This window comes from Quercus lobata, chromosome 4 (assembly GCF_001633185.2).
Source record: "Quercus lobata isolate SW786 chromosome 4, ValleyOak3.0 Primary Assembly, whole genome shotgun sequence".
NCBI classification, from domain to species: domain Eukaryota; kingdom Viridiplantae; phylum Streptophyta; class Magnoliopsida; order Fagales; family Fagaceae; genus Quercus; species Quercus lobata.
Window position 1 is genome coordinate 53,164,645 of NC_044907.1, and position 22,691 is coordinate 53,187,335.

Sequence of the window (22,691 nt, forward strand, 5' to 3'; positions counted from 1 at the left end):
TTTTTTGTAATTTAGTGAAACCACTTGGTGCAATCACGGCTTCTAAATCCAATTTTTATATATTATATATAGTATATAATATGATATGATTTAAATTGATATACTATTTTTTAAGTTATTTGGCATCTATTTTTATTTTATTTTTAAAAAAAATGTGTTTAAAAAAAAAAAAAACTAGATATTTTGACACAAAAAAAAAAAAAAAAATAACGGGATAAGGATCGTTTTGAAAGGGTGGGAAGCGTTTTGAAATATGAGCCAAAATTGAGGACTAAAACTGGTAATAAAACTAAAGAAAAAAGGGAGGGGGGGGGTCTAATAAGCAATATTGTAACTTTTGAAGCCCCGCCACCAATCCATACATACATTGACATCGTGGCTTCACTTTTCAGTTGAGATTCTTTTGCTTTTGCTTTTTCTCTCTCACTCTCAACTCTCAACTCTCAACTCTCAACAACCACCACCCCAGTAGTTCATATAGGCCCAACACAACAACACAACACAACACAGCACGTAGAGATTGTATTCTACTAGGATTCTATTTCTTGTTGTATCTTCCGATTCCTGTCGTACTTGTGGGGGCAAACGTCCAGAACTCCTCATCTCAGGTCTCTTCATCTCCTTTACATTCCGAAATCATCGGTAAAGATCATTATCTGTTTTTTTGTTTTTGCCCAATGTAGTAATAATCTCTGTAAATCTCTCTCCATTTCGCTTCGTTACTCTGTGTAAACACCTCTTATTTGATCCCCATTGTTGTCCTATTAGTGTTTGTGTAATTGGGTAACAAATAAGATTATGATCCATGCAAGTTATTTAGATTGTGAGTGGACACTTTCTGCCCACTATTTTTTACTCCAATAATTCTAGAGTTCTTCTATGTTCACAACAAGGGTGTTGTGAAAAATGTCGTGAGATTTGATTTTGTGTTCTTATAATTCTAGGGGACACATCTACCGTGAGTGGTGGACACTTCCTGTTCACTGTATTTTACACAATAGTTTCTAGAGTTCTTCTACGGACCCAACAAACTTTCACAATAGGCTAAGTTGTAAAAAAAAATTATTCTAGGACTCACCACAACTCAAAACAAGGGTGTTGTGAAAACGTTATGAGATTTTTGTTGTGCTCTTAGTGTTTCTCATAATTGTAGGGACACCCAATTTCACAATATACTAATGTGGTCAATTTTGCAGGATGTACGGACACTATTTGTCCAGTCCTGTTTACATGGACTCACCACTTTTAGATTTTGGTTGGCCGCTCATAGTTTTTGACCACATTTGCATGTTGTGAAATTGGGTATGTTGTAGTATTGTTGTTTTTTATATGGGGCCACCACTTGACTACTTCAGCATGTTGTGAAATGTGAGGTGAAATTGGGTGTGTTCTTAATATTGTTGAACGAACTATGTTTTTGGTATCTTACTTGAGAGTATTCCTTTTCAGCTCTTTCTTTTTCAATACTCTGTTTACCTGGCTAAAAGGAAGTGGAAATCGGAAATATGGAAATAAAGACTAACTGTAGTGTAAAAATCAATCACGTTGCCTTCATTTTTCATCCTTCTTCCTAAATCCTACACTATTTTTATTTGCTTGGTTCAGATGAAGGAAAGAAAGGAAATTTCTTGGTTCAAATGTAGCCTACACAGCACCATTTTGGTTAATTCACCAATAATATATTTTTCTTGCTGGTGTTTTTTCACATCTAGCAGTTTTTTGAATATATATTTCTTACCTATCAAAAAAAAAGAAAAAAAAAGAATGCTTATCTGGATTCTCATCAGTGATATACTTACACATTTTTAACAAGAAAATTAATTTATGTTCTCTTCAGATTCCTTTTTTCAGACTATATTATGATTGAATTTTATGCACATAAAATTGTGTTGATTCCATTTTGAAAGATGGGTTAAAACTAATATATGTATTCCATTGGATGTTGTGTTTAAGTAATAGAATTGCTTAAGAACATGATACTAATCTCCAATGATAACTATAAAAACATTGTTTGATATTGTAACTAACTAGTTCAAAGTGCCACTTCCATTGGAGCAGTCATTGGTTGTTATACATGACCAACTATTTCAAATTGTAGAGCGTAGCGAGCACATTCATTTGTATGCACTAAATCACCATTTTCCTTGTTAATGCACATTTTGTTATGTCTTTCCTTGTATTTCCACCCATTTTGTCTGCACATTTCCATTCTGCACCAATGCTCTTCATATCCTATATATCATCAACTAGAGTTTATCTTATTTTTGTTTAATTTTGCAGTATATTCTACAATGTGCAAGGCTAGATATATGGCCATATTTTACAATATTCTTCATGTTGCTCGCACCCTGAATATGTTATTTTACACTGTTTGAAATTACATACAGTCTACAATTTGATTTCTCATGGCTGCTGTTGGATGTGGAATTATTTTTTGTCATGGGATTTAGAATCTCTAGTTTTTTTTTAAAAAAATTTATTTTTATTTTTATTTTATGCTTTGTATGGTACCATAGTATAATTGACACTTAAAAAAAATAAATAAATAAATAAATTAATATAACTATTCAGTGCACTCTTTGGCAGGTAATCCAGGTATTGAAGTAGTAAAGGTCAAATGGAGTACCCACAGGCACAAACTGGACAAGTTCCTATGGAGACCAATTTGCAAGAGAATCAACATTGGCCACTTTCAGGGAAGCCATATTTTGATATCGTTCTTGCAAAATCACATGTCAAACCCTTGTATCAAATGGTAAGTATTCCCTTTGATTATCTGCAATCCTATTTTCATTTATTTGGATCTTCAAACTGAAAATAAAAATAGAATGGAAATGAACAGGTGGACTATCTTCCACTTTCATTTTAATATTACTAGAATCTTGATTCGGTTCCTAACCTACCCTTATGTTCCCTAACTTCTTGTTAACTCCCCACCCTCCATAAGATCAGGTGAGATCGATAAGTGGAATGTTGAAGTTTTGGATGTCTCAGACTAATTTAAATTAGCATTTATGTTAAATTACAATTTAGTATTTAACCTCTTTTGTTTTGGCCCTATCACAATTTAGGCACTAAGGTGAGAGCCTTGGCCCCCTTCATTTTTTTATTATTAATTTTTAATAGAAGGTTGTTGTAAAACCTATCATTAGATTATTAATTTTAAAAGCATGTTATGAAACCTATTGTTATATAAATTAATTTACAAAAGTTTGTTGTGAGAATTATTGTTATATTAATTAATTAATGGTAGAAGCTTGTTGTAAAACCTATTGTTGGAATAACTAATAGAGCCTAAACTATGTTAATTCTATTTCTATTTTGAAATCATTTGATAGACCTAATTTCTCATGCAACACATAAAACACTTTCTTATAATATTTTAATACACTTGGTACATTTGATTTATTTTCTCTATGTATGATAAATATACTTAGTAGATGGCTCGTTGCTTCACTCAAGCTAGTGCCTTTTTGTCACTTCATGCCATGGGCAATACAAGGCCTTGGCACCTTAAGGTCACCTTTTGCCTTTGACTACCTTGCCTGAAATTAAGTTTTGTCTAATTTGTTTGAATAATTTTTATGTTGATTTACAGGGGGTTCCGGCAAAATTGCATTCAATAATTCCTTCTCTTGTGGTCCCCACAGTTCTGACTTACTGTGGCAAGAACTGGGAGATGTCATGTAATGGCACACAACGTACTCATAAAAAGTTTGATTCTGGATGGAGAGCATTCATAAATGACAACAATCTCAAGGCTGGAGATGCATGTGTTTTTGAGCTCATAGAGCGCTCCAGTAAAAAACTTGTTTTCAGAGTTCAAATTCTTAGAGGTGACATCCCACCTGAATTTCTAGGCAAGGTCAGTTCTGAGGGGGAGAGTTCAAACACTCCTATTGTTATTGAATAGTATCTCTCATTAATGCCTTTTCCTGTGTTTTGTTAATCTCCTGAACAACATTACTTGCTAGGAAATCACTTGTGTCCAGAGCTCCACTAGAATCTATTAACTGGTGTATTTAGATTTTAATGTTACTAGTTGTTAATGTTACATGAAGTTTTCGTTTTGGGGCATCTGCTGTATGCTTACTGGGATTGTTTTTGGAAAAAATATTTCTTTCTTTAGTGAAATATCTTTTAGTCTTTCAGATTATGCGACTGTGTTACTAATTAATTGTAATATGAATGCAGAATATCCTTACTGTTATTAGTTACAATAAAAGGTTCTCATAAAACCTTATACGGCATCCATCAAATTGTGGACGTATTTAACAGCATTTAACTTATGGGTATCCTTTTTCTGAATTTACAACATTAATTATTCATCTCCTTTTCTATGGAGTTGGGAATTTCCTTCAGCCACAAGAATGCTTTTTGTCCGTGGCTAGTCTAACAATTGTACAGTTGCAAGAATTGGACTTGAAAATACTCTAGCAAACCCCCATTTGAGTAGATAGAGTTTAATTGCCTTAAAGTAGTACATTTATGTTAGTAAGTTTTCTGATGTTGATGATATAATGTTATCATAGATAGACAGTAAGAAACTCACCAGTGTTAGATCATTTGTCAATGTTACTTCTTATGATCTTCTTTACTGGGATATGCATAGTGTTGTTATAATGGTTAAGTGATTAACTTCCCCATTTCCTAATAACTTAAATTGTTGACAATTGGTATTAGAGTAGATAGTCATGAGTTCAAAATTTGTCTCAATTCTACCTCCTATTTAAAAAAGTTAAAATCCCACATATTAGTTTTTAAGGGAGATTTTGGGCCCACATGGGAGGAGAGTGTTAGAATAAATGTTAAGTCATTAAATTTACTGTTTTTTAACAGTTTAAGTCTTTGGGACAATTGGTAGTTTATTGTATGGTATTCATTTGCTTACAGCCTAATTGGGTTGAATTTGTTGTTCTTCAAGCTTGGCTTTTTATCTGATAGCTTGAACGTTAAGCTTAAGTTTGGTTGGTTTGATTTTACAAACAAGTTGAAAGCCGTTGAACTAGATGGCAAATTGCAACCTGATTATTCTGTTTAATGGTGCATGAACCACATCTTTAAGGCTTTCGGGATAGTAACCTACTATTACGTTCAATATGTTGCTACTCACATTTGGGAAGCGTAGTCTTTTTAGTATGGGTTTACAATTGAATCAAGACTCCTTGAAGCTTGCAACCATGCTAGTTTAGACGTAGTGTATATAAAGGCACTAGGATATAGTAATTGTAGACCAAGGTCTAGTGCAATTGCTGATGTTATGCTCAATTGGAGCCTTAGCTTGAAAGAATTCTAGATTCTCTCATTCAACTACGCAGACCGAGTAAAGCCAACGGTTGTATGAGTGAGCTTAAACAAGGACATTTGAGCTCCACTAGGGATTCCGAGGCTTGGCTCTTAAACTTGTTCTAATTTGATGGCGCCACGGGCCTAGACCTTAGGCTCAAACAGGACAAGCTTGGCATGGTTGAACTCCTTATCAAATTGCCAGATTTTGAACCAATGCAAAGTGGGGGTTAGGTTTTTGGTGTGAGAAGATTTAATTAATCCTTGCTTGGCAAATGGTTGTGGAGATATGGGTCTAAGAGAGACGCTCTTTGGAGGAGGGTTACTGAGGCAAAATATGGGAGTGTTTTTTTTTTTTTTTTTTTGGGGTGGGGGGGTGGGGCAGCTGGTGCACTAAAGATGTATCAGGTCCTTATGGTGTTACTCTTTGAAAATCCAATAGGAGAGGTTGGTTGACTTTTGCCAAATTTATTCGGTTTGATGTGAGAGATGGTACTAGAGTGAAGTTCTGGCAAGATGAATGGTGTGGGGATTTTACCCTCAAGGAGGATTTTCCAAAACTTTACAGCATTAGTTGGCATAAAGAGTCTGCTATACCTGATGTTATCAGTTTCTTTGATGGTAGACTTCACTGGGATGTCCAAGTTTTTCGTCTAGTGCAAGATTGGGAATTAGAATCTTTGGCCTTGTTTATGGACATGATTTATTCAACATCTGTGCGGGGCAATGGTTTAGACAAAAGTTGCTGGAAGCCAGTTAAGAGTAGAGAGTTTGAGATTTGTGGATATTATCATTCACCATCTCCTTCTAATGTCATGCCATCCCTTGGAAAGTGCTGCGGTAAGTGAAGGTGCCTCCAAGGGTGGCGTTCTTTTCATAGTTTGCTGCCTTTGGTAAGATTTTAACAATAGATAATATTTGAAAGCTGAGAATTATTGTTATAGACTAGTGCTGTATATGAAACAGTGTGGGGAATCGGTGGATCACCTTCTTCTTCACTATCCTATAGCATATGAATTGTGGACAATGGTGTTTAGCTTGTTTGGTATTCATTGGGTTATGCCACAAAGGGTCATTGAGTTGTTTGCTTCTTTATAGGGCAATTTTAGTCTGCATCGCATTATAGCTTTGTGGAGATTTGTGCCCCATTGCATAATGTGGTGTATTTGGCAAGAATGGATGCTCTGTTTTGAGGGATGTGAATGTTCTATTCTCAAAATTAAATCTTTCTTCTTCCATTCTTTGCTCAAGTGGAGCTTAGCTTTACAACAATCTTTTTCTTTTTCTTCTCTTCCTATTTTGTTTGACCAATTTTTTTTGGGATCGTAATTGTATTGCACCCACAATACATTTCCTGTGTACCTGGGTCTTTTTTTTATTTTTTATATTGCAATAAAATTTTTATTACTTACAAAAAAAGTATGTACTTGTATTTGTCCTCACTTCAACTATTTCCTCACTTGAATCTACTGTCACTTAAATGAAGAAATCTCCACATGCAGTTTTCATTATATTGTGCTCAAGTTGTCCTTTAGTTTATGTTTGTCATATTGTGCATCATTTTCTCGTTTATGGTTTCAACCAGTGGGTCGAAGGCATCAAGCTATTGAAGTGTCATCATTTTATTTTGAACTTGTGTGCAGCTCAACCTGACATGAGTCTTCTGTCTTGTCTAGTCTACAAATTAAGCAGTTGACCCTTCAAATCCATATAAAAGTAACCAGGTGGAATTGAGAATGCTTCCTTAATCCAAGCACTTGGTAATCGGTTGGAAGCACCGGTTACTTCTAATAGACTAACTCTTAAACAAAGACTGTTACCAACACAATGCCATCAGAACTGTTTTTATTGAATGCATGTACAAATCAGCCCTACAAGTAGGCATGTGCGAGTTTACTAGTTGGCTTGGCTTACATTGCTAACATCCACGATTCCACTGTCAACCAAACAAGAGATAAAATATGAAACATGATTAAGGAGTGATCATCTGTAGAATCCAGATATCTGTAGCAATATCTGAGTTTTTCTTTTTTGGGCTTCTTTAATTTATACCCTGTTCCTTTATAGCACGCTAAATAGGTTTCTAGTTATAATTTCTATCTGATTCTATCACTATTTGTATCACTTTAAACTCTATATTCATCTCAAAACTTAGCACTCAAAAAAGGAACTTCAGTGCTAAGAGCAGAGTTATGTTCTAGTCCTGTTCCTTTCAAAGTGTTTGTAAGCGAGCTTGGTCCTCAGAAAAAGCAAGAAACTTGAAACTACACCAAACAAGGAAATGCAACCCCACAATATAAATGTTTGCAAGTAGCATTTCCTACCCATGCATACCATTGTTTCACCCAAGAATCTTGACAGGGCTGAGCCCCCTGCATTGGAATCATAAACCAGGGCTGCAAGAAGGCCATAGAGGAGTGAGCCTATGGGTATGTTGGTGATAAGGATGTTGTGGTTGACGCCGGCACTGTTTGGACCAAATAGCTCTGATGTGATTGACACAGCTGCTGAAAACACAAACCCAGAGCTCAGCCCTATCAAGCCTGTGCCTGCACGCAATACTGCCTCACTGCCTGATGAAGCCAGCAAAAAGAAGGCAATTGGTGTTGGCACTAATGCCACTGCAAGCCACCCAGTCCTTGCAAAATACATCTTGCTGCATTTGTAAAAAATTTTGAGGTCAGTTTGCTTCATTTAATTAAGAATAAGCTTAGATCCTAAGCATATGGTTCCTTTTTTGGGCATTTCTGGACCTTATAATCACTACAAATAACTAGCTGAGGTTTATGTCAAAATCAGAGCTATTTGGTCCAAACAGTAACCTTTATGTCAACATCAGTGCATGTTAACCTTTTCTTGCACCTATATGGTTCTTTGCCCTTGCTTGTGAACTCTAAAGATAGTAAACACTAAAGGAATAAGATTATTAAGGTAAGTACATACTTGCGAAGGAAATCTGGGGCAGCTGAGAGCAAACGGCCAAAGAAGGAACTTGTGGAGTAGAGGGTGACAAGAGAACTAGTCATTGAACTGTATCCAAGTGATTGGGAAATCTGCCCTAGGTTGTTGCTATAGACCAGCCCTAATGTTCCTCCACAGAAATATGCGAGATAATATAGCCAGAAATCCCACCGCTGCACCAACAACCTAGCCGGGTGCTCTTCTCCAAGCACAATTAACCTATCTTTCTCCATCACCTTCCCAAAACACCCACATTTGTCTATTGCAGTATAAGAATTGCCATTCGTGCCATTGCTCTCACTTCCAATGAGTTCTATATGAAGCTCAAGATCATCAGGGTCAATCAAATTGAAGCTTGAGTTATCAAAACAAAACGTAGGGTAGATGTTCCGACATGCCCACTCACGTGCATACACAATTCCAGGCAAACACAAGGGAAGGACTAGAAGACCAAGAGCCCCTCCGAGAAGAATGCGAGCCATTGATACATTAGAAGATAAAGAATTGAGTAGGAGGAGATATAGGCCAGTGATGACTGCTAGAATGTTGAGGCAAAGGAAAATGAAGGAGTCACAGCGAATGGCTTCGGTGGTGAGTGATTGGAGAGGGGGTTGGCAAAGGATAGGGACGAGTGCTATGCCTGATGTGAAGAGAGGAACTAGTGCATTTAGGAAGAGGTAAATGGTGTCATCATTGGGGTTTATTGCATTGGCAATGAGGGTGTATATGGCTGCAGTTACACCATTGAAACTGATGGTGAGGGACAGTGCTAGTGACCTGTTGACTGGGAAATTTCGTATGCACAATACGTAGCAAACAGTGTTGAACCAACAAATGCCACACCCAGCCATCAAGGATAGAAGAAATACCTGCCAAGATTTAACATTGTTACGATTAGTTGCAATATATTAGCTCTTGATTATTCGGAAATAACGAATATAATTGAAGCAATACATGCACAATAACCCAAAATTGTAATAATAATAAGTTATCTGTATAGTGCTGAAAACACTGTAACAAAATAATTTTTAAACTATGAATAGTGCCAGTAGGACCTAGTTTTAAAGTTATTGTTGCGTTTTTCCATACTTGTTGGTCCATGAATAGTACGCGGGACTAGGAAAAAAAACGCAAAACGTGCATGCCTGCCGCTACGCAAACGCACACTAAATTGAAATTTATTGATGAATATTGTTTAGAGAAGATTAAACATAATTTTATCAAAATTCATTTAAAGCACATTAAACCTAATTTAATTGAAACTCTAATTAATCTCAACTACTGCAATTTAACAAAACTTTTGGAAAGTAAAGTTTCAAATGTGAAAAATCAGTTGTCAAATGCTGACAGAAGAAATCTTAAGAAAAAGTCTAATATTTGTTTATTTTACTAGTAATATATTATATATGTCACAAACTTAGAGTCTTAGACTGAAGGAAAGAATCATAAGTAAACTATATGCTGTTACTCAAAGAAAGAAAATTAGATGAGGAGGTATAGCTACTTAGAATAAATAACTTTTTATTAAAATCTCAAATGCAACAACAATCTAAATTAATTAGTTCTGATAAAAGTTACAACGTATAGTCAGAGCAAGGTTGTTGGGGGAGCTACCTACCATTCATTCTCATTTATTTATTTGAGAAGAACCTACCATTCATTCTAGTTCACTAAACTCAACAAAATGGATCTCACTGTACACTATCACACTTATTATTATTATTATTATTATTAGTAAACAATAATATTTATTAAAACATACACAAAAATAGTAATATTAGTGTTTTAAACCGGATTTATAATACATTATTTAACCAAAATACAACTACAAAAAGGGCTTAACCTTTGTAGTTGTAGATTAGGGTTATAAACATATTACACTTATTATTAAGTACACAAATTTCAAGACCCAAGAAGCACATTAAAGACAAACTTTATCCTATTTCAAAAAAAAAAAAAATAAAGAGTTTATCCTATAGATTATTATCATGTGACAAGATCAGCCAAAACTTACCATTGAATCAAATTAACTATGTACTTCAATGTTTCTCCCACTAAGTGATATAAAAAAATTATATGGTCTGATTTAGTAGATTGATATCTATGTACTTGAATTGGCACCTCCTCATGCACAAAGTGCTTGGGGGTTTGGGGAGAAAGGGTTCAAACTGCGGGATTAGCAACATATTGTAATTATTTCTCAAAAAAAGAAAGAAAGAAAATATCTATGTTTTATTTATGTCTGTAAATGCTCATGGTTTATGCAGGATTTAAAAGCAAAAAATAAAAAGATCATGTTTGGGAACATATGTAAATAATTGAATAGGATATATTTGTGGTGGTTTTGGGCCTTTGGGTCTCCTCTATTTCTCTTGTCTTTAGGAAAAGAAAATACTGTATGATAAATTTAAAATGAAACTAAAAAATTACAAAAAATATAAATAACAAGGTACCCAACCATTATGCCTCTTTTTTTTCCCCCCAGAAAAAAGGACCCTCCAACTGCAACCCTGCCTTGATTATGTGTGGCTTAGTTTTTCACTTACTTGTAAATGAAACTAAAGGGCAAGTTTGGATAAGGCTTTCCCAATCAGTCTATATTTCTCTAAGCTCTTAATTGTTTCATAATAAAAGTTCAAACAGCAAGCAACATACCATTAGTGAAGAATGTTACCAACCGGTTCAAGTAAAGCCTTTAGTAGCCTCTACCTCATTGCAACACTGGAATGATACGTTAAAATTATGTTTTATTTATAGCCACAATCTTTTTTATAATATTTTTTTGTAACTATAGAGTTATATATATTTTTAAGAATCGAGATGACAAGTTATTAATAATAGATAATAAAGTAAAATTAATTGTCCATCCATACAAAAATAAATGACAAATTACCACCTTAATAAATTCTAAAAAAATATTTTATATTAAATCTAGTAAGCCAAAGCAACTCCAACAATTTGGAAAAATGGGTTTCCCAACTAGTCATTGTTGCTTTCAAAAAAGAAAAAAGAAAAAAAAAAAAAACACTAGTCACTCTTGGAGGGTGGACCAACTAAAAGATAACGTCATTAGCGGCCTAAAAATTGAATTAGATTGAAAATGTTTCTCACATTAACTACCACTAAAAATTGATGGAGACGTTTGTTTGTTTTCACTGAAGTCTTAACCATTAAGGCATCAACCAGCTGACCCTTTTTTCCGAACCCAAAGAAAATAAACAACCAACTCTTTTGCGTAGCTAAATTTCAATCAGAATTAAATTAGGAATAGACTGTCCATCTTCAAGTGTGTGCGGCTATGGTTGTTCTTATGTGGAGCCTAGAGGTTCACTTATAAATGAGCATATCAATGAATTCCCAGATAATTAGGAAACTGAAATCGAGTACAATCAGACACTTTTCCTAATTAGAATCAGACACCTTTTTCCCTCTTCTTTGATGAGATAGAGGCCCACTTTTGACTTTTCCCAAAAAAATGAAACTCAACGAAAACTAACAAGAAAGCATAGAATGTTCAAAACCCAGTTATGAATAATGAATCAAAAAAGAGATAATAATTTAACAAATTAAAAGTAATAAAAACAAACATCTTGGCAATTAGTTTCTTTCCTAAGTTCTTGCATTTTCCCTTGACACAATCAATAAATATATAAAAGGAGAGAATTAAAGAAAGAAGTAGTAATAATTACCAGGAAATAAGGCAAAGTGATGATTCTCTGAATGACAAGCCATTGGAGGCCATAACCAAAGAGTCCCATAATTGCAGCCATGAACATGACAACCCACAATGGTAAATACTTAAGAGATACACCAGAACACCACCCAAATGCCTTTCCCATATCAGAAGCAACAGACAAGTAGTTTAGCTGAACCTGAGTTATCTCAAGCACTGTTTTGAGATCAGAGGAGTAAGATGAGAAGTCGAAGTTTGTCCCTGTAAATGCTTGTATCCATGTTGTTGCCACGAGTATCAGCCATTTTCTTGATTGTCCCGCCATTGTGTTTTTTTGTCTGGCTAGTTTATCTACACAATAACACTCTTTTCTTGAATTCTTCAGAGTTGAGACAAGGAACAAAAAAATTACTAAAAGAGAAGTGGGTTTTGGAAGATATTAAGAAGAAAGAATTTAAGGTTAAGTTGCTTATATAAGGAAAAAATGGGTTTAGATTGTTATGGAAGGAGGGTAGCATGAGTTTCTCTGGGCTGTCTATTTGTGGGCATGACATGTATCAACTATCAAGGTGGGTCATTTGGTTAAGGAGTTTTTTCTTTTGGTTGATGGGGATGTGGCTGGAGGCTAAATTTAGTTGTGCATCTAACTACAAATATTTTAAGTTGAAAGATAGTTTTTTCTGTATCATATACATTTATACTAAATACAAAATAACCCTAAAGTTTCCAATTCAATCATTATCCTGAATTTTTTTTTCTATAAGTTCTCATGATTTGTTGAAACTACTTTTTTATTTTTTAAATTCAATATATAGTTGGGGAGTAGGGATTTTAGTTGGAAATACCAGGAGAGTAGGAGTAATTAGTTGAACTGCAAAATTCTTGACGGTTCTACTTGTTAACACATTTTAAAATACAAATTTATGGGGTATACATATGTACTTGACTTTATGTTATACAATTATCCCAAAAAAAAAAGAACTATAAGTTTTGAAAATCATTTATTTTGCTGAAACTGAAAATTTTTTGTTGAAAGTATGTAGAAAAAAAAAAGAAAAAAACTAAAAGCTAACTTTTGGAGCAATGAGATCCACTTAACAGTGCAATGAAATTCGTTTTAGGAGCAAAAATAAGTTTAAAAGTAAAATAAACTAACTTTTTCTGAAATCTCAAACACAACCTTAATTGTTTGAGTCCATTGATTTCAGTTTCACCCAAGGAGAATATAATGATTTTAAAGGCATGACGTACTTTTTTTTTTTTTTTGCTAGGTGATTTTGCGGGGGCTAGAACCCCCGAGCATCAGGACACAAAGGTACCTGGGTGCCAATAGGCTACTGAGGCCAATGGCGCATGACGTACTTCACGTGTACTACTGTAATTAAGTCGATAAATTAAAGTACAAAATGTATTAAAAACATTTGGAATAGTTGAATCAACGTGGTCTAAAACATGAATGCCCGTTAGCTAAACTTATAAAAAAAATTTATTATTGAATAAAATATTTGGAATTCGAATTTTGCCTAAACAAAAAAACTAAATAGTGTCTTAGGCTGATGATATTAAAAAAAATAAAAAATAAAAAAATCATCATTCTACCAAAAAAATATGGTTCCAAAATGATATGAGAATATCTTAGGCTGGTGATAAACAATTTGTTTTTGTCATATTTTTGGTGGCTTGTTATGAGCTAGAGAGCCTAGTACCTAAAGGATATGAGAATGTTTTTTTTTTTTTTGTGAATCGGATATGAGAATATAAACTAACTTTCTTGGTAATGACTACTAAAGTCTTGGCAGCGGCATTTCAACTAAACAGTCAAGTAATATACGAATGACTGACCTATTTGAGCTAAGAAATTTAGGTCTGCCATCTTTTAGTCTCCTGAGTCCTTAATTTTAGCAAGTATAGGTGCCATGCCATGCTGCTTCTTTTCCCGAAACAACTATACTTGATGGTTAATTTATGCTATTGCCAGATCTTTGAGGATAAGATGCATTACTAGACTCTCTTGAATTTGAATCCCAGTTATTGTTCGAAGAATGATAGAATTATAATTAAATGATTATTAAATAATTATTTTCTTGTAGTTTAAAGTTAAGTTTTTGGATGATCAATAAGTTGTCATGATATTTGGAGTATTCACAACAGTCCATGTATAATAGAAAAATGTGTAGAATTTACACAACTAGTTTTGCTTAAAAATGACCCACATCAGTTTTATATAATGGGGTAAACTTATAAATTTGCAATGGTAATTGTGTAAATACTATTTATTTTGTATTTAGTTATTTATTTTTTCTTTATGTATCTCAAGAATAAATGAAAAGAGTGGATGATAGTTATTGTATGTGAAGAAAAAGAAATAATTTAAAAAATCAAGAAAAATTGATATTTTAATAAAATGTAGTGTAAAATAGATAATCTGATGTGTAGTGTTTTGAAAAGTGAGTATGTAAAATAAAAAAAGTTGATTCTTATACTAAAATAAATAGTAATTTTTGCACGAGCTAATGTGAATGCTCTTAAATTTGTATCGTGTCCAATTTAATCTTTTGGGACCATTGGCATTAAAAAAAAAGTTGTGCCATTAATCCAATTATCATACGTAATACTTTTTTTCTCTGTGTGAAGAATTTAGGATTCATAAAGGCAAATTTTGATTATTTTGATTATTATTATTATTATTATTATAGAAAATGACAAATTTCCCTTAGGTTTAATAGAAGTCTAGAACCTACACTTTGGTTCTCATTAGTTTTAATCTCTAGTTTTTGGCATTTACTTGAGATTTGAGAAGTTAGAGTTTGCTTTTATATATACTAGTTTAAGACTCGTGTGTTGCACAGATTTACCATAAACTTATATAATACTAACCTCTGATTACGCGCTCACGCATGCTCAAAGGTTCTTTTTTTTTTTTTTAGTAAATGTTAATAATTTTCATCTATTAATAATTTAATTTTTTTTTAAATTCTTCAAACAAATAAAAAGAATAAACTTTAGAGATAAGCAGTAATTGTAATTTCTTTTTTTAACGTGAAGGGAAAAAAGTTCTAAATTTTATGAATTCTCTTTTTGAATTCAAAATGAAATTTATTATTTGACATTTATGACTCTATTTTTAAATGAAGTTACCCTTTATTAATTCATTAATTAGGGTATTTTTGAACAACATAAAAGTCCAATTGAAAGAGAGAAATTCTCTTATATATAGTATAAATATATTTTATCTGATAAACAATAACGAAATAAATAATTATTATAATAACAAAATGAATAAATTGTATTGATATAATAATTATCAAATATAAAATGATAACACCTAAATAAAAAATTATTACTTTGTAACATACCAACTGTGTTCTAATGAGAACCGTCCTTGCTGTTGCTTTTCCTCTTTTGAGCAACTCTAGGGCCCACCTTGGAGGCCGACGCCGATGCCTCCCTCTAGTGCTTGTGTGCGGCAATAGACTTCCTCACCAATGTCCTCTGCCTACCAGCGTCCATCTCTAAAAAAAGTTAACAAAGAAAGTTAGAAAATAACAAATAGACTAAAGAATGAACGGACACGAATACTCACGATGACGAGAAAAGGCGTGCAACCAACGGGCTATAGGTGTCAGTTCTGGACCACCATAGAACGCGTGGAGAGTGTCTAGGGTGACTAAATCTTTCCACTTCCTTTGTTTAAAAGGAATCTCCAAAACACGTCTGATGAAACTCTCTTGTTCGTCACTGATCTGTGGACAGGCTTGGGCTGAAAACAAAAAAGGTGTTAGATACATAACAAAAGCAGACGAGGTAGTAAAAAAATAAAAACAAATGACACACCTAACTCCCTCACAATGCCCTAGGTATTATCAACCTCGTCAGGCATACTATCCCACTCCTTGGATCTACACACCCAATTCATCCCTTGAACAAAAAAAAATGTGTTCTTCCAATTCCTATTTGAATCAGGCATATCTGACACCAGCCTAAGTGATGTCTTTCTTGCTAAGAAGTGGTAAATGCCCTTCGATGTGGAGATCTATTGAGGCTCATAGCTGTAGAAGAACTCGTCAAGGGTAAGATTTCGGTTGCCACCACTTAGCTGACCCCATATCACTTCAGCTCCAAGGAATATCCTTCACACATTAAAAGCTATTTGGCTGACGGATAGACATAGGTAGTTGGCCAACTAACAGTGTAGCTCCACTGTTTTTCGCAAGTAACACTTCTCAAACTTCTCTAGCAGATGGATGAGAATGTTCTCTAGAATTCGGAAACGATCACGGAGTTTGTTGAAGATGTTTGGGGACATTGTTGAAGAGGATGAAGGGCCTAAGGCCATCGCCGTCCACTTGGCCTACCATTTCCTTGTCACCCCCTTCGTCGTCATCCTCCTTCTCATCTTCCTTCCCTTCTCCCTTTTCCTCTCCTTCCTCCTCCTCGTCACCCTCTTCCTCGCCTTCCTCATCCTCTTCACACTTCTCCTCTTCCTCCTCGATTGAGGAGTGAGTAGATGGTTCCCTTTCTAGGGACCAAGTTACATCCTGCTCGGGCTCGCACCCTAACGGATAGACCTCGTCATAGCCCGCACCCTCATGGACTGACGGCGACTGTTCACTCATCGCTTCTCTATCACCTAACATCTATTCACGTACAAGTGACGAAGGTATTCTAAGAGTCTATTTGACGGGTTTTTAAGCAAGTAACGACCAACTAGAAAAATAAATGAAAAATAACAAAGGATAAGGCAAGGAAACTTACCAAGAGTGGATGATGGTTGGAAGTGACGGATTCCTCAAAGACGACGGGGTGGTACGGTGACAGTTGCTTATGAACAACGGCGCAACATAGTCACTTTGGCCTTAAAGCTCTTGAGGGATGACAAATAAAGTAAAGAGAATAACTAGAGGAGGAGGAACTATTTATAAAGTGAATAGGCACGGTATACGAAACAATGCTTCTGATTAGAAACGAAGCCAACCAACAAGTGCCACGTGTCACATAGCATTTAAACCTAGGGTTGCCTACGCCATTTAATGACACTTCCTTCAATAAGAACATCCAATTAATGATCATTAATACTCATATTACTCCACAACCCGTCAGTTGAAGCCGACAGAACCATGGAGTAGGGGCCAATTGATAGGGGTATTTTTGACAAAGAATTAATGCTCCTAGACGCACCAAGCAAGAAAGCTGACGGCGCCTACGGGTCCGTCAGCTCCACAAAAATGGACGGAGGACCCAAAAAGACGACAGTGAAAGCAACGATGCCACAATAAAACCTGATGGGCGCCTTTCTAAGCTGACGGGAGATCCTCAAGCAAAGGAAGGCTATGGGCCGACGGGATGAAAAGGACGATAGGGTGAAAAGGCCGACGGGTCTAGTGTGGCCTAGCTTGGTCCTCACGAATACCTATACATGGAAACATCTTGTGTAACACGCACAAAAACCCTATTACTCACTCATATCTCCCACATATGGAAAGACACCCTGAAATCTTGGAAACCCTAAATACCAGACTCTCTCAACAAGGAAAAATCCCTGCTCTTAAGGGATTTCGATTCACTACTCACCATTATATAAGCACCAAACCTTCTCTTTTCTCAGGTACACAGAAAATCTCTAGCTCTCTCACTATAGAGTTCTTAGAAATTTCTCATTTATTGACTTGACATTCATAGGGTTTTTGGCCAATACCACACCAGTACCTTCTATTTGGTCATTTTGTTCTTACTCCACAGGTATCCATTGGCATGATTTGGGGCCTACAACTCACTGGCAATTTCAGCACATCATCAACCTGAGTAATTCGACTTAACCCACAATTAAAAAAATATATGTTTTATTTATTTATTTTATAGTTCAGTAGTTAGGGGTAGGGTTAGACGTTTCCGTTGGAAATATTAAGAAATGTTAATTGAGTTATAAGGCTCTTGGTAATATATATATATATATATATATATATATATATATATATTAAATTTGTTAGTTCCATTTATTTTGGTATATTGAGATTTAGTAATTTATTGGATAATGGACTTAGGGTGAGTTTGGTTCAGCTTTTTGAAAGTTGGCTTTTTTAAAAAAGTGGAGTTTTCAATAAGTGCATAATGAAAAAGTGTTTTTTCAAAAAACTGAGTGTTAGGTAAAAACTGTTAAAAAATGCTGTTGAAAAAGCTGAGTGTTTGGCTAGTACTTATAAAAGTAGCAGTTTGATGGATAAATTACCAAAAATGACAATGTATATATAAGAGAGTTTATTTCATACTCAAAAAAAAAAAAAAAAATCAACTACTTCAGAGCATCTCCAATAGGCTAGGCAAATTTTTGTACTGTTTGGACAATCAACAATGACATTTACCTTTTGCCTACCAATTTTTACAAATACGTCTTCCAACGGACTCTCTATCTTTTCTCCATCTCATTTAAATATTATTTCTTCATTCATTCTTTATTCTTTTTTAATATTTATTTTTTCTTTCTCTATTCATTCTCAACAATTATATTTTTTAACAAAAAGTGTTACATCAACAATTTTTTTGCAATACTTTCACAAGAATCATAACAAAATCTTATATGGAAAGTTGTTACTAGTTCTAATTTGAACCCTCCACTGAAATTATATTTTTACTCACTAACATTGGCTAATTACTTAAAATTTATTATGAAAATATTGTAAAAATATTGTGGTAGTATTTTTAAATTGTGATTTCTTATTCTTTTCCTTTTTTTCATTCATACATTTCCTCTCTTTTTTTTTTCTTTTTTCTTTTTTCTCTTGCATTTTGCCCACCACACACGTATTCCCATAGGATTCCATCCTCTCATTTTTTTTTTCTTTACTTTCCACTTGATTCCAGAACCTCCCTCTCTCTTTCTTTCTCCAGCTCTCTCATTTTCTACTTTTTTTTTTCTTTTTCTCCTTGATTCCATAAATTCTCTAGCTCTCTCTGTGATACGTCTCACATAATCTTGCTTGCCTTTTGGTGTCATTATCTTCAAACACACACAGACACGCATGGAGAGAAAGGAGAAATCGCCTTTGCTCCACCACACTGCCATCGCTGCTCCTCCTTCTCATTGCGGAGTGCATGCAACTAGGGGTCATATCAGCTTCTATTTTTTTTCCTTGTTCTTGATTAGTTGTTGTTTCTGATTTTAGATTTGTCAGATCCACTTTTCTTTTTTTTTCTTGATCTTTTATTGTTGTTCTAATTTTTTTTCCTGTTCTTGATTTGCTGCTGTTGTTGTTTTGATTTTAGATTTGTTATTTAATAAAAGGTAATTTGGTAATTGCTTAAGATCCTCCAATGGATATATGACAACGCGCACGGGCTTTTTCCAAAATGCTGGGCAAAGCTCCTTTTTCACTTTGCACGTTTTTCAAGTTTACCAAATGGGCTTTTTCACTTTGCTTTCTTCAAAACGGGCTTTTTGGGTTGAAAACGTTAAAACAAACAGGCACATACTAGTTGAATGAAAACCTATTTTTTAATGTGGCTTGCGAAAATGACCTCAATTAGACTTCCCAATTCAATCTAATCTAACTTACTATCTAAGGGATGGGTTCGGTTGATTTTTAGAGATACCTATGAAAGAACGGTCAGGGCTTGGAGTTTGGACAAATATATTTTTTGATAAGTAATAAAGAAAATATTATTTTATTTCAAGGTTGGGCTCATAAGGCTGCCCATCGAGTTCGCTCAGATCACCCTGATCAAAATGCTGGCTTTCTATATTAAACATAGCAAAACAAGGATGGTGAACTGAAGGGGCCATTGTGTTTGATCGATTTTTGTATGCAAGAAACTGTGAAGTTATTCCTTTTAAAAGATTGCTTCATGCGTTTATAGGCCTTAGGTACTTAGACAATGTCAAGTATAGGAAGTAATTCAGAAATTTTCCTTGTAAAATATGCAGGTGACTTAAAAAATTGGTGGCAGTTGGAAACTAGAGCAGAATTGATGCCTTTATTTATTACAATTTTGAGAATGAAAACTGCCAATATATCTTTGTGGGAGAGGCAAGTGTGAATTGCTAGTCTCATATATGCTAAAACCATCTAAAATATAGGATTTACATGTGCTCCATGTCTATTATTTGTATGCAACTGATTTGTAAGAGATGACATTTAAGGGAAGATGAGTTGCAGTATTGGACACATATAAGGACAACCCTTACAATTGTGTCACAATTCAGGATTTTGTAGCTCCATATGAGGAGCAAAAGCCACCCATCTGCTTTGACAACTAGAAAAAGTATGGCATTAGCAAGAAGGAACTCGTTTTTCTATATTTATATACCGTGAGAGTGCGCTTGAACTTGATATTTATTAATACTTTGTCTTTGCCTTTAGATTTCAATAGTAGCACTGATAACAACAACATTTTATCGTATGGACCAAGATGCATTGTGATTCAATCACCAATGGAAAAGTTTAGACGGGTGCCTTGTTCGTCACTGTTGTTGTGGTAATTATGTTAATAATGGATTGTCTAAGATGTCCATGATGATGACAAAACTTCCTGTTTTCTACAAGCAAAGAGACCTCTTCTTTCTGGGTATATGATCTTCCTATGATGTTAATGGATTCGATCCAATCTTAGAAGTTAAAAAGTAAATTGTGCTGAATTTGTCTTGCTTTGGAGATTTGTTTAGTATTTGTTTTTCTTTTCCATAAATATACACAAATGTACACCCCTACATGTTGTTTAGGAAGTACCTTTTTTAATACTTGAAAGCTAAGTGGCTTCTACATTTTTCCACATTATTGCAGCAACAAGTAGGAACATGGTTGTTGACTTGTTGCTAATAGGTTCGGATCATTGACAAATCTTTTGCTTTCGCATAGGGTGGCTTCAGCCTATCAAATGGTATAGTACATTAGTACCATACTGTATTGATAATTTTACTTAAATCTTGGCGAAAATATTCTTTTGGCTTCTACATTTTAGGCCTAATCTCATTTTGGTTCTTAAATTGATTTTGTGCCTATCTCAGTCCCTGAAAACAAAAAATTATTTTCATTTGGTCCCTGCTGTCAATGTAACGACCCCACCCCACTTGTGTAGAAATTGTCCGCTTTGGGGCCTCATACCCCTCACGGTTTTGTTCTCCCCCAAAGCACACAGCAGTGGGGGAAAAGGTTTCTACACATTGAAGAGAGGTTATTCCTTATAAACACGTTCCTATGTGCTTCCCTAGGCGATGTGGGATTCCATGGAATGCAAGACCCTTCAATGTGTAGAGGCCTTTTCCCCCACTGCTGTGTGCTTTGCGCGAGAATAAAGCTGTGAGGGATATAAGGCCCCAAAGTGGATAATTTTTACACAGGTGGGGTGGGGTCGTTATAGATGGTATCAGAGCTGGTCCGGTAACCCGGTGTGGGCTCGGAGACACTACTCCACAAAGTGGGCCCTAACGAGGACGTTAGGAATTTAAATGGGGGAGATTGTGATACCACAATTTGATTGATTGTGTGATGTGTGTGTGTGTGTGTGATGAGTCCCACATAAGGTATTTACTGAGTAGATCTGAACTTTATTAATAACTGCAAGGAGCCTCAATTGTGACTAGTTCTTTTGAGGAATAGCGCAGATGTAGTTAGCGCTTTTCCTTGTGTCATTACATATGGTATCAGAGCCGGCCTGGTAATCCCATGTGGGTTCAGAGACACTACCCCACAAAGTGGGCCTTAATGAGGACGTTAGAGATTTAAGTGGGGGAGATTGTGATGCTCCAATTTAATTGATTATGTGATGTGTGTAGATGTGTGATGAGTTCCACATCGGGTATTTACTGGGTTGAACTAGACTTTATTAACAACTACAAGGAGCCTCAATTGTAATCAATACTTTTGAGGTATAGCGCAGATGTGACTAGCACTTTTCCTTGGGTCGTTACTTATGGTATTAGAGCCGGCCCGGTAAACCCGTGTGGGTTTAAAGACATTACCTCACAAATTGAGTCCTAACGAGGACGTTAGAGATTTAAGTGGGGGAGATTGTGAGGCCCTAAAGCGGACAATTTCTACACAGGTGGGGTGAGGTCGTTATAGTCAACCCACTAAAAAAAAAAAAAAAAAAAAAAAAAACTAAAATACCAAAATACTAAAATAGCTAATAATAAAAAAAAAAAATTTGTTTGGCATTTAAAAAAAATACCATGTCAGCATATATAAATTAATAAAAAAATAAAAAAAATTTAAAATTTAAACTAAAAAATTGAAAAACAAAAACATAATAAAAAAACTTTTTCAAAATTAAAGAATGAGAAAAAAATTTATAGCAACTATTCCAATTTTTCTTGAACTTTCTTAAGAAACAAACACTAAATTAACACTTCTTCTCACTTATGTTGGCATGTCTGTGTTTGTGTTTGTATCTATTTCATTTTCTTCTTTCTTTTAAGATAAACCAAAAAAGAAAAATTAAAACAAAAATAAATTAATAAATAAATCTTATCCCTCTCTCATGGTTCTTGTGTTTGGTATTTTTCTTTTTCTTCTTTCTTTTTAGATCCTTGATTCTCTCTTCTCTCTCTCCCTTGGTTTATGTGTTTTGTTTGTATCTTTCTTTTTCTTCACTCTTTCCAAATCCATGACTTACTCTCTTTCTTTTGGTGTGTGTGTTTGTATCTTTCTTTATCTTCTTTCTTTGTTCAAGCTCTCAATCCCTCTCTCTTTGACCCTCTCTCTCTCTCTCTCAGTCTAACTTTTTTATCCTTCTATCTTTTTAGATCCCTTTCTTTGACTTTGTTCAAGCTTTCAACCCC

The 22,691-nt window shown here is 34.7% G+C and overlaps 2 protein-coding genes across 3 annotated transcripts; one reads left to right on the plus strand and one right to left on the minus strand.

Annotated features, from left to right (window-relative positions):
* Positions 1-381: 381 nt before the first annotated feature.
* LOC115987215 (B3 domain-containing protein Os04g0386900-like) lies at positions 382-4,196 on the plus strand. Of its 2 annotated transcripts, none has more exons than XM_031110721.1 (3): positions 382-608; positions 2,587-2,755; positions 3,599-4,196. In XM_031110721.1, the coding sequence occupies exons 2-3, from the start codon at positions 2,618-2,620 to the stop codon at positions 3,911-3,913; spliced, it is 453 nt and encodes a 150-aa protein (XP_030966581.1). In that variant the 5' UTR covers positions 382-608; positions 2,587-2,617; the 3' UTR covers positions 3,914-4,196. The 2 variants fall into 2 exon arrangements, with proteins under 2 accessions (XP_030966581.1, XP_030966580.1); XM_031110720.1 differs by having other exon boundaries at positions 382-642; positions 3,599-4,195.
* A 2,792-nt stretch (positions 4,197-6,988) lies between these two features.
* Positions 6,989-12,524, minus strand: LOC115983459 (protein NUCLEAR FUSION DEFECTIVE 4-like). The gene is made up of 3 exons (XM_031106135.1): positions 11,937-12,524; positions 8,230-9,116; positions 6,989-7,942 (listed from the first exon to the last, which is right to left on the minus strand). Exons 1-3 carry the CDS (start codon positions 12,243-12,245, stop codon positions 7,477-7,479), a joined length of 1,662 nt encoding a protein of 553 aa, XP_030961995.1. The 5' UTR covers positions 12,246-12,524; the 3' UTR covers positions 6,989-7,476.
* Between the last annotated feature and the right edge of the window lie 10,167 nt (positions 12,525-22,691).

Coding starts and splice junctions, on each gene's coding strand:
- LOC115987215 (XM_031110721.1), top strand. CDS start 2,618: ATGGAGTACCCACAGGCACAAACTGGACAAGTTCCTATGGAGACCAAT. Junction 2,756..3,598: donor TCAAACCCTTGTATCAAATG/GTAAGTATTCCC, acceptor GTTGATTTACAG/GGGGTTCCGGCAAAATTGCA.
- LOC115983459 (XM_031106135.1), bottom strand. CDS start 12,245: ATGGCGGGACAATCAAGAAAATGGCTGATACTCGTGGCAACAACATGG. Junction 9,117..11,936: donor TCACTTTGCCTTATTTCCTG/GTAATTATTACT, acceptor AAATCTTGGCAG/GTATTTCTTCTATCCTTGAT. Junction 7,943..8,229: donor GCCCCAGATTTCCTTCGCAA/GTATGTACTTAC, acceptor TTACAAATGCAG/CAAGATGTATTTTGCAAGGA.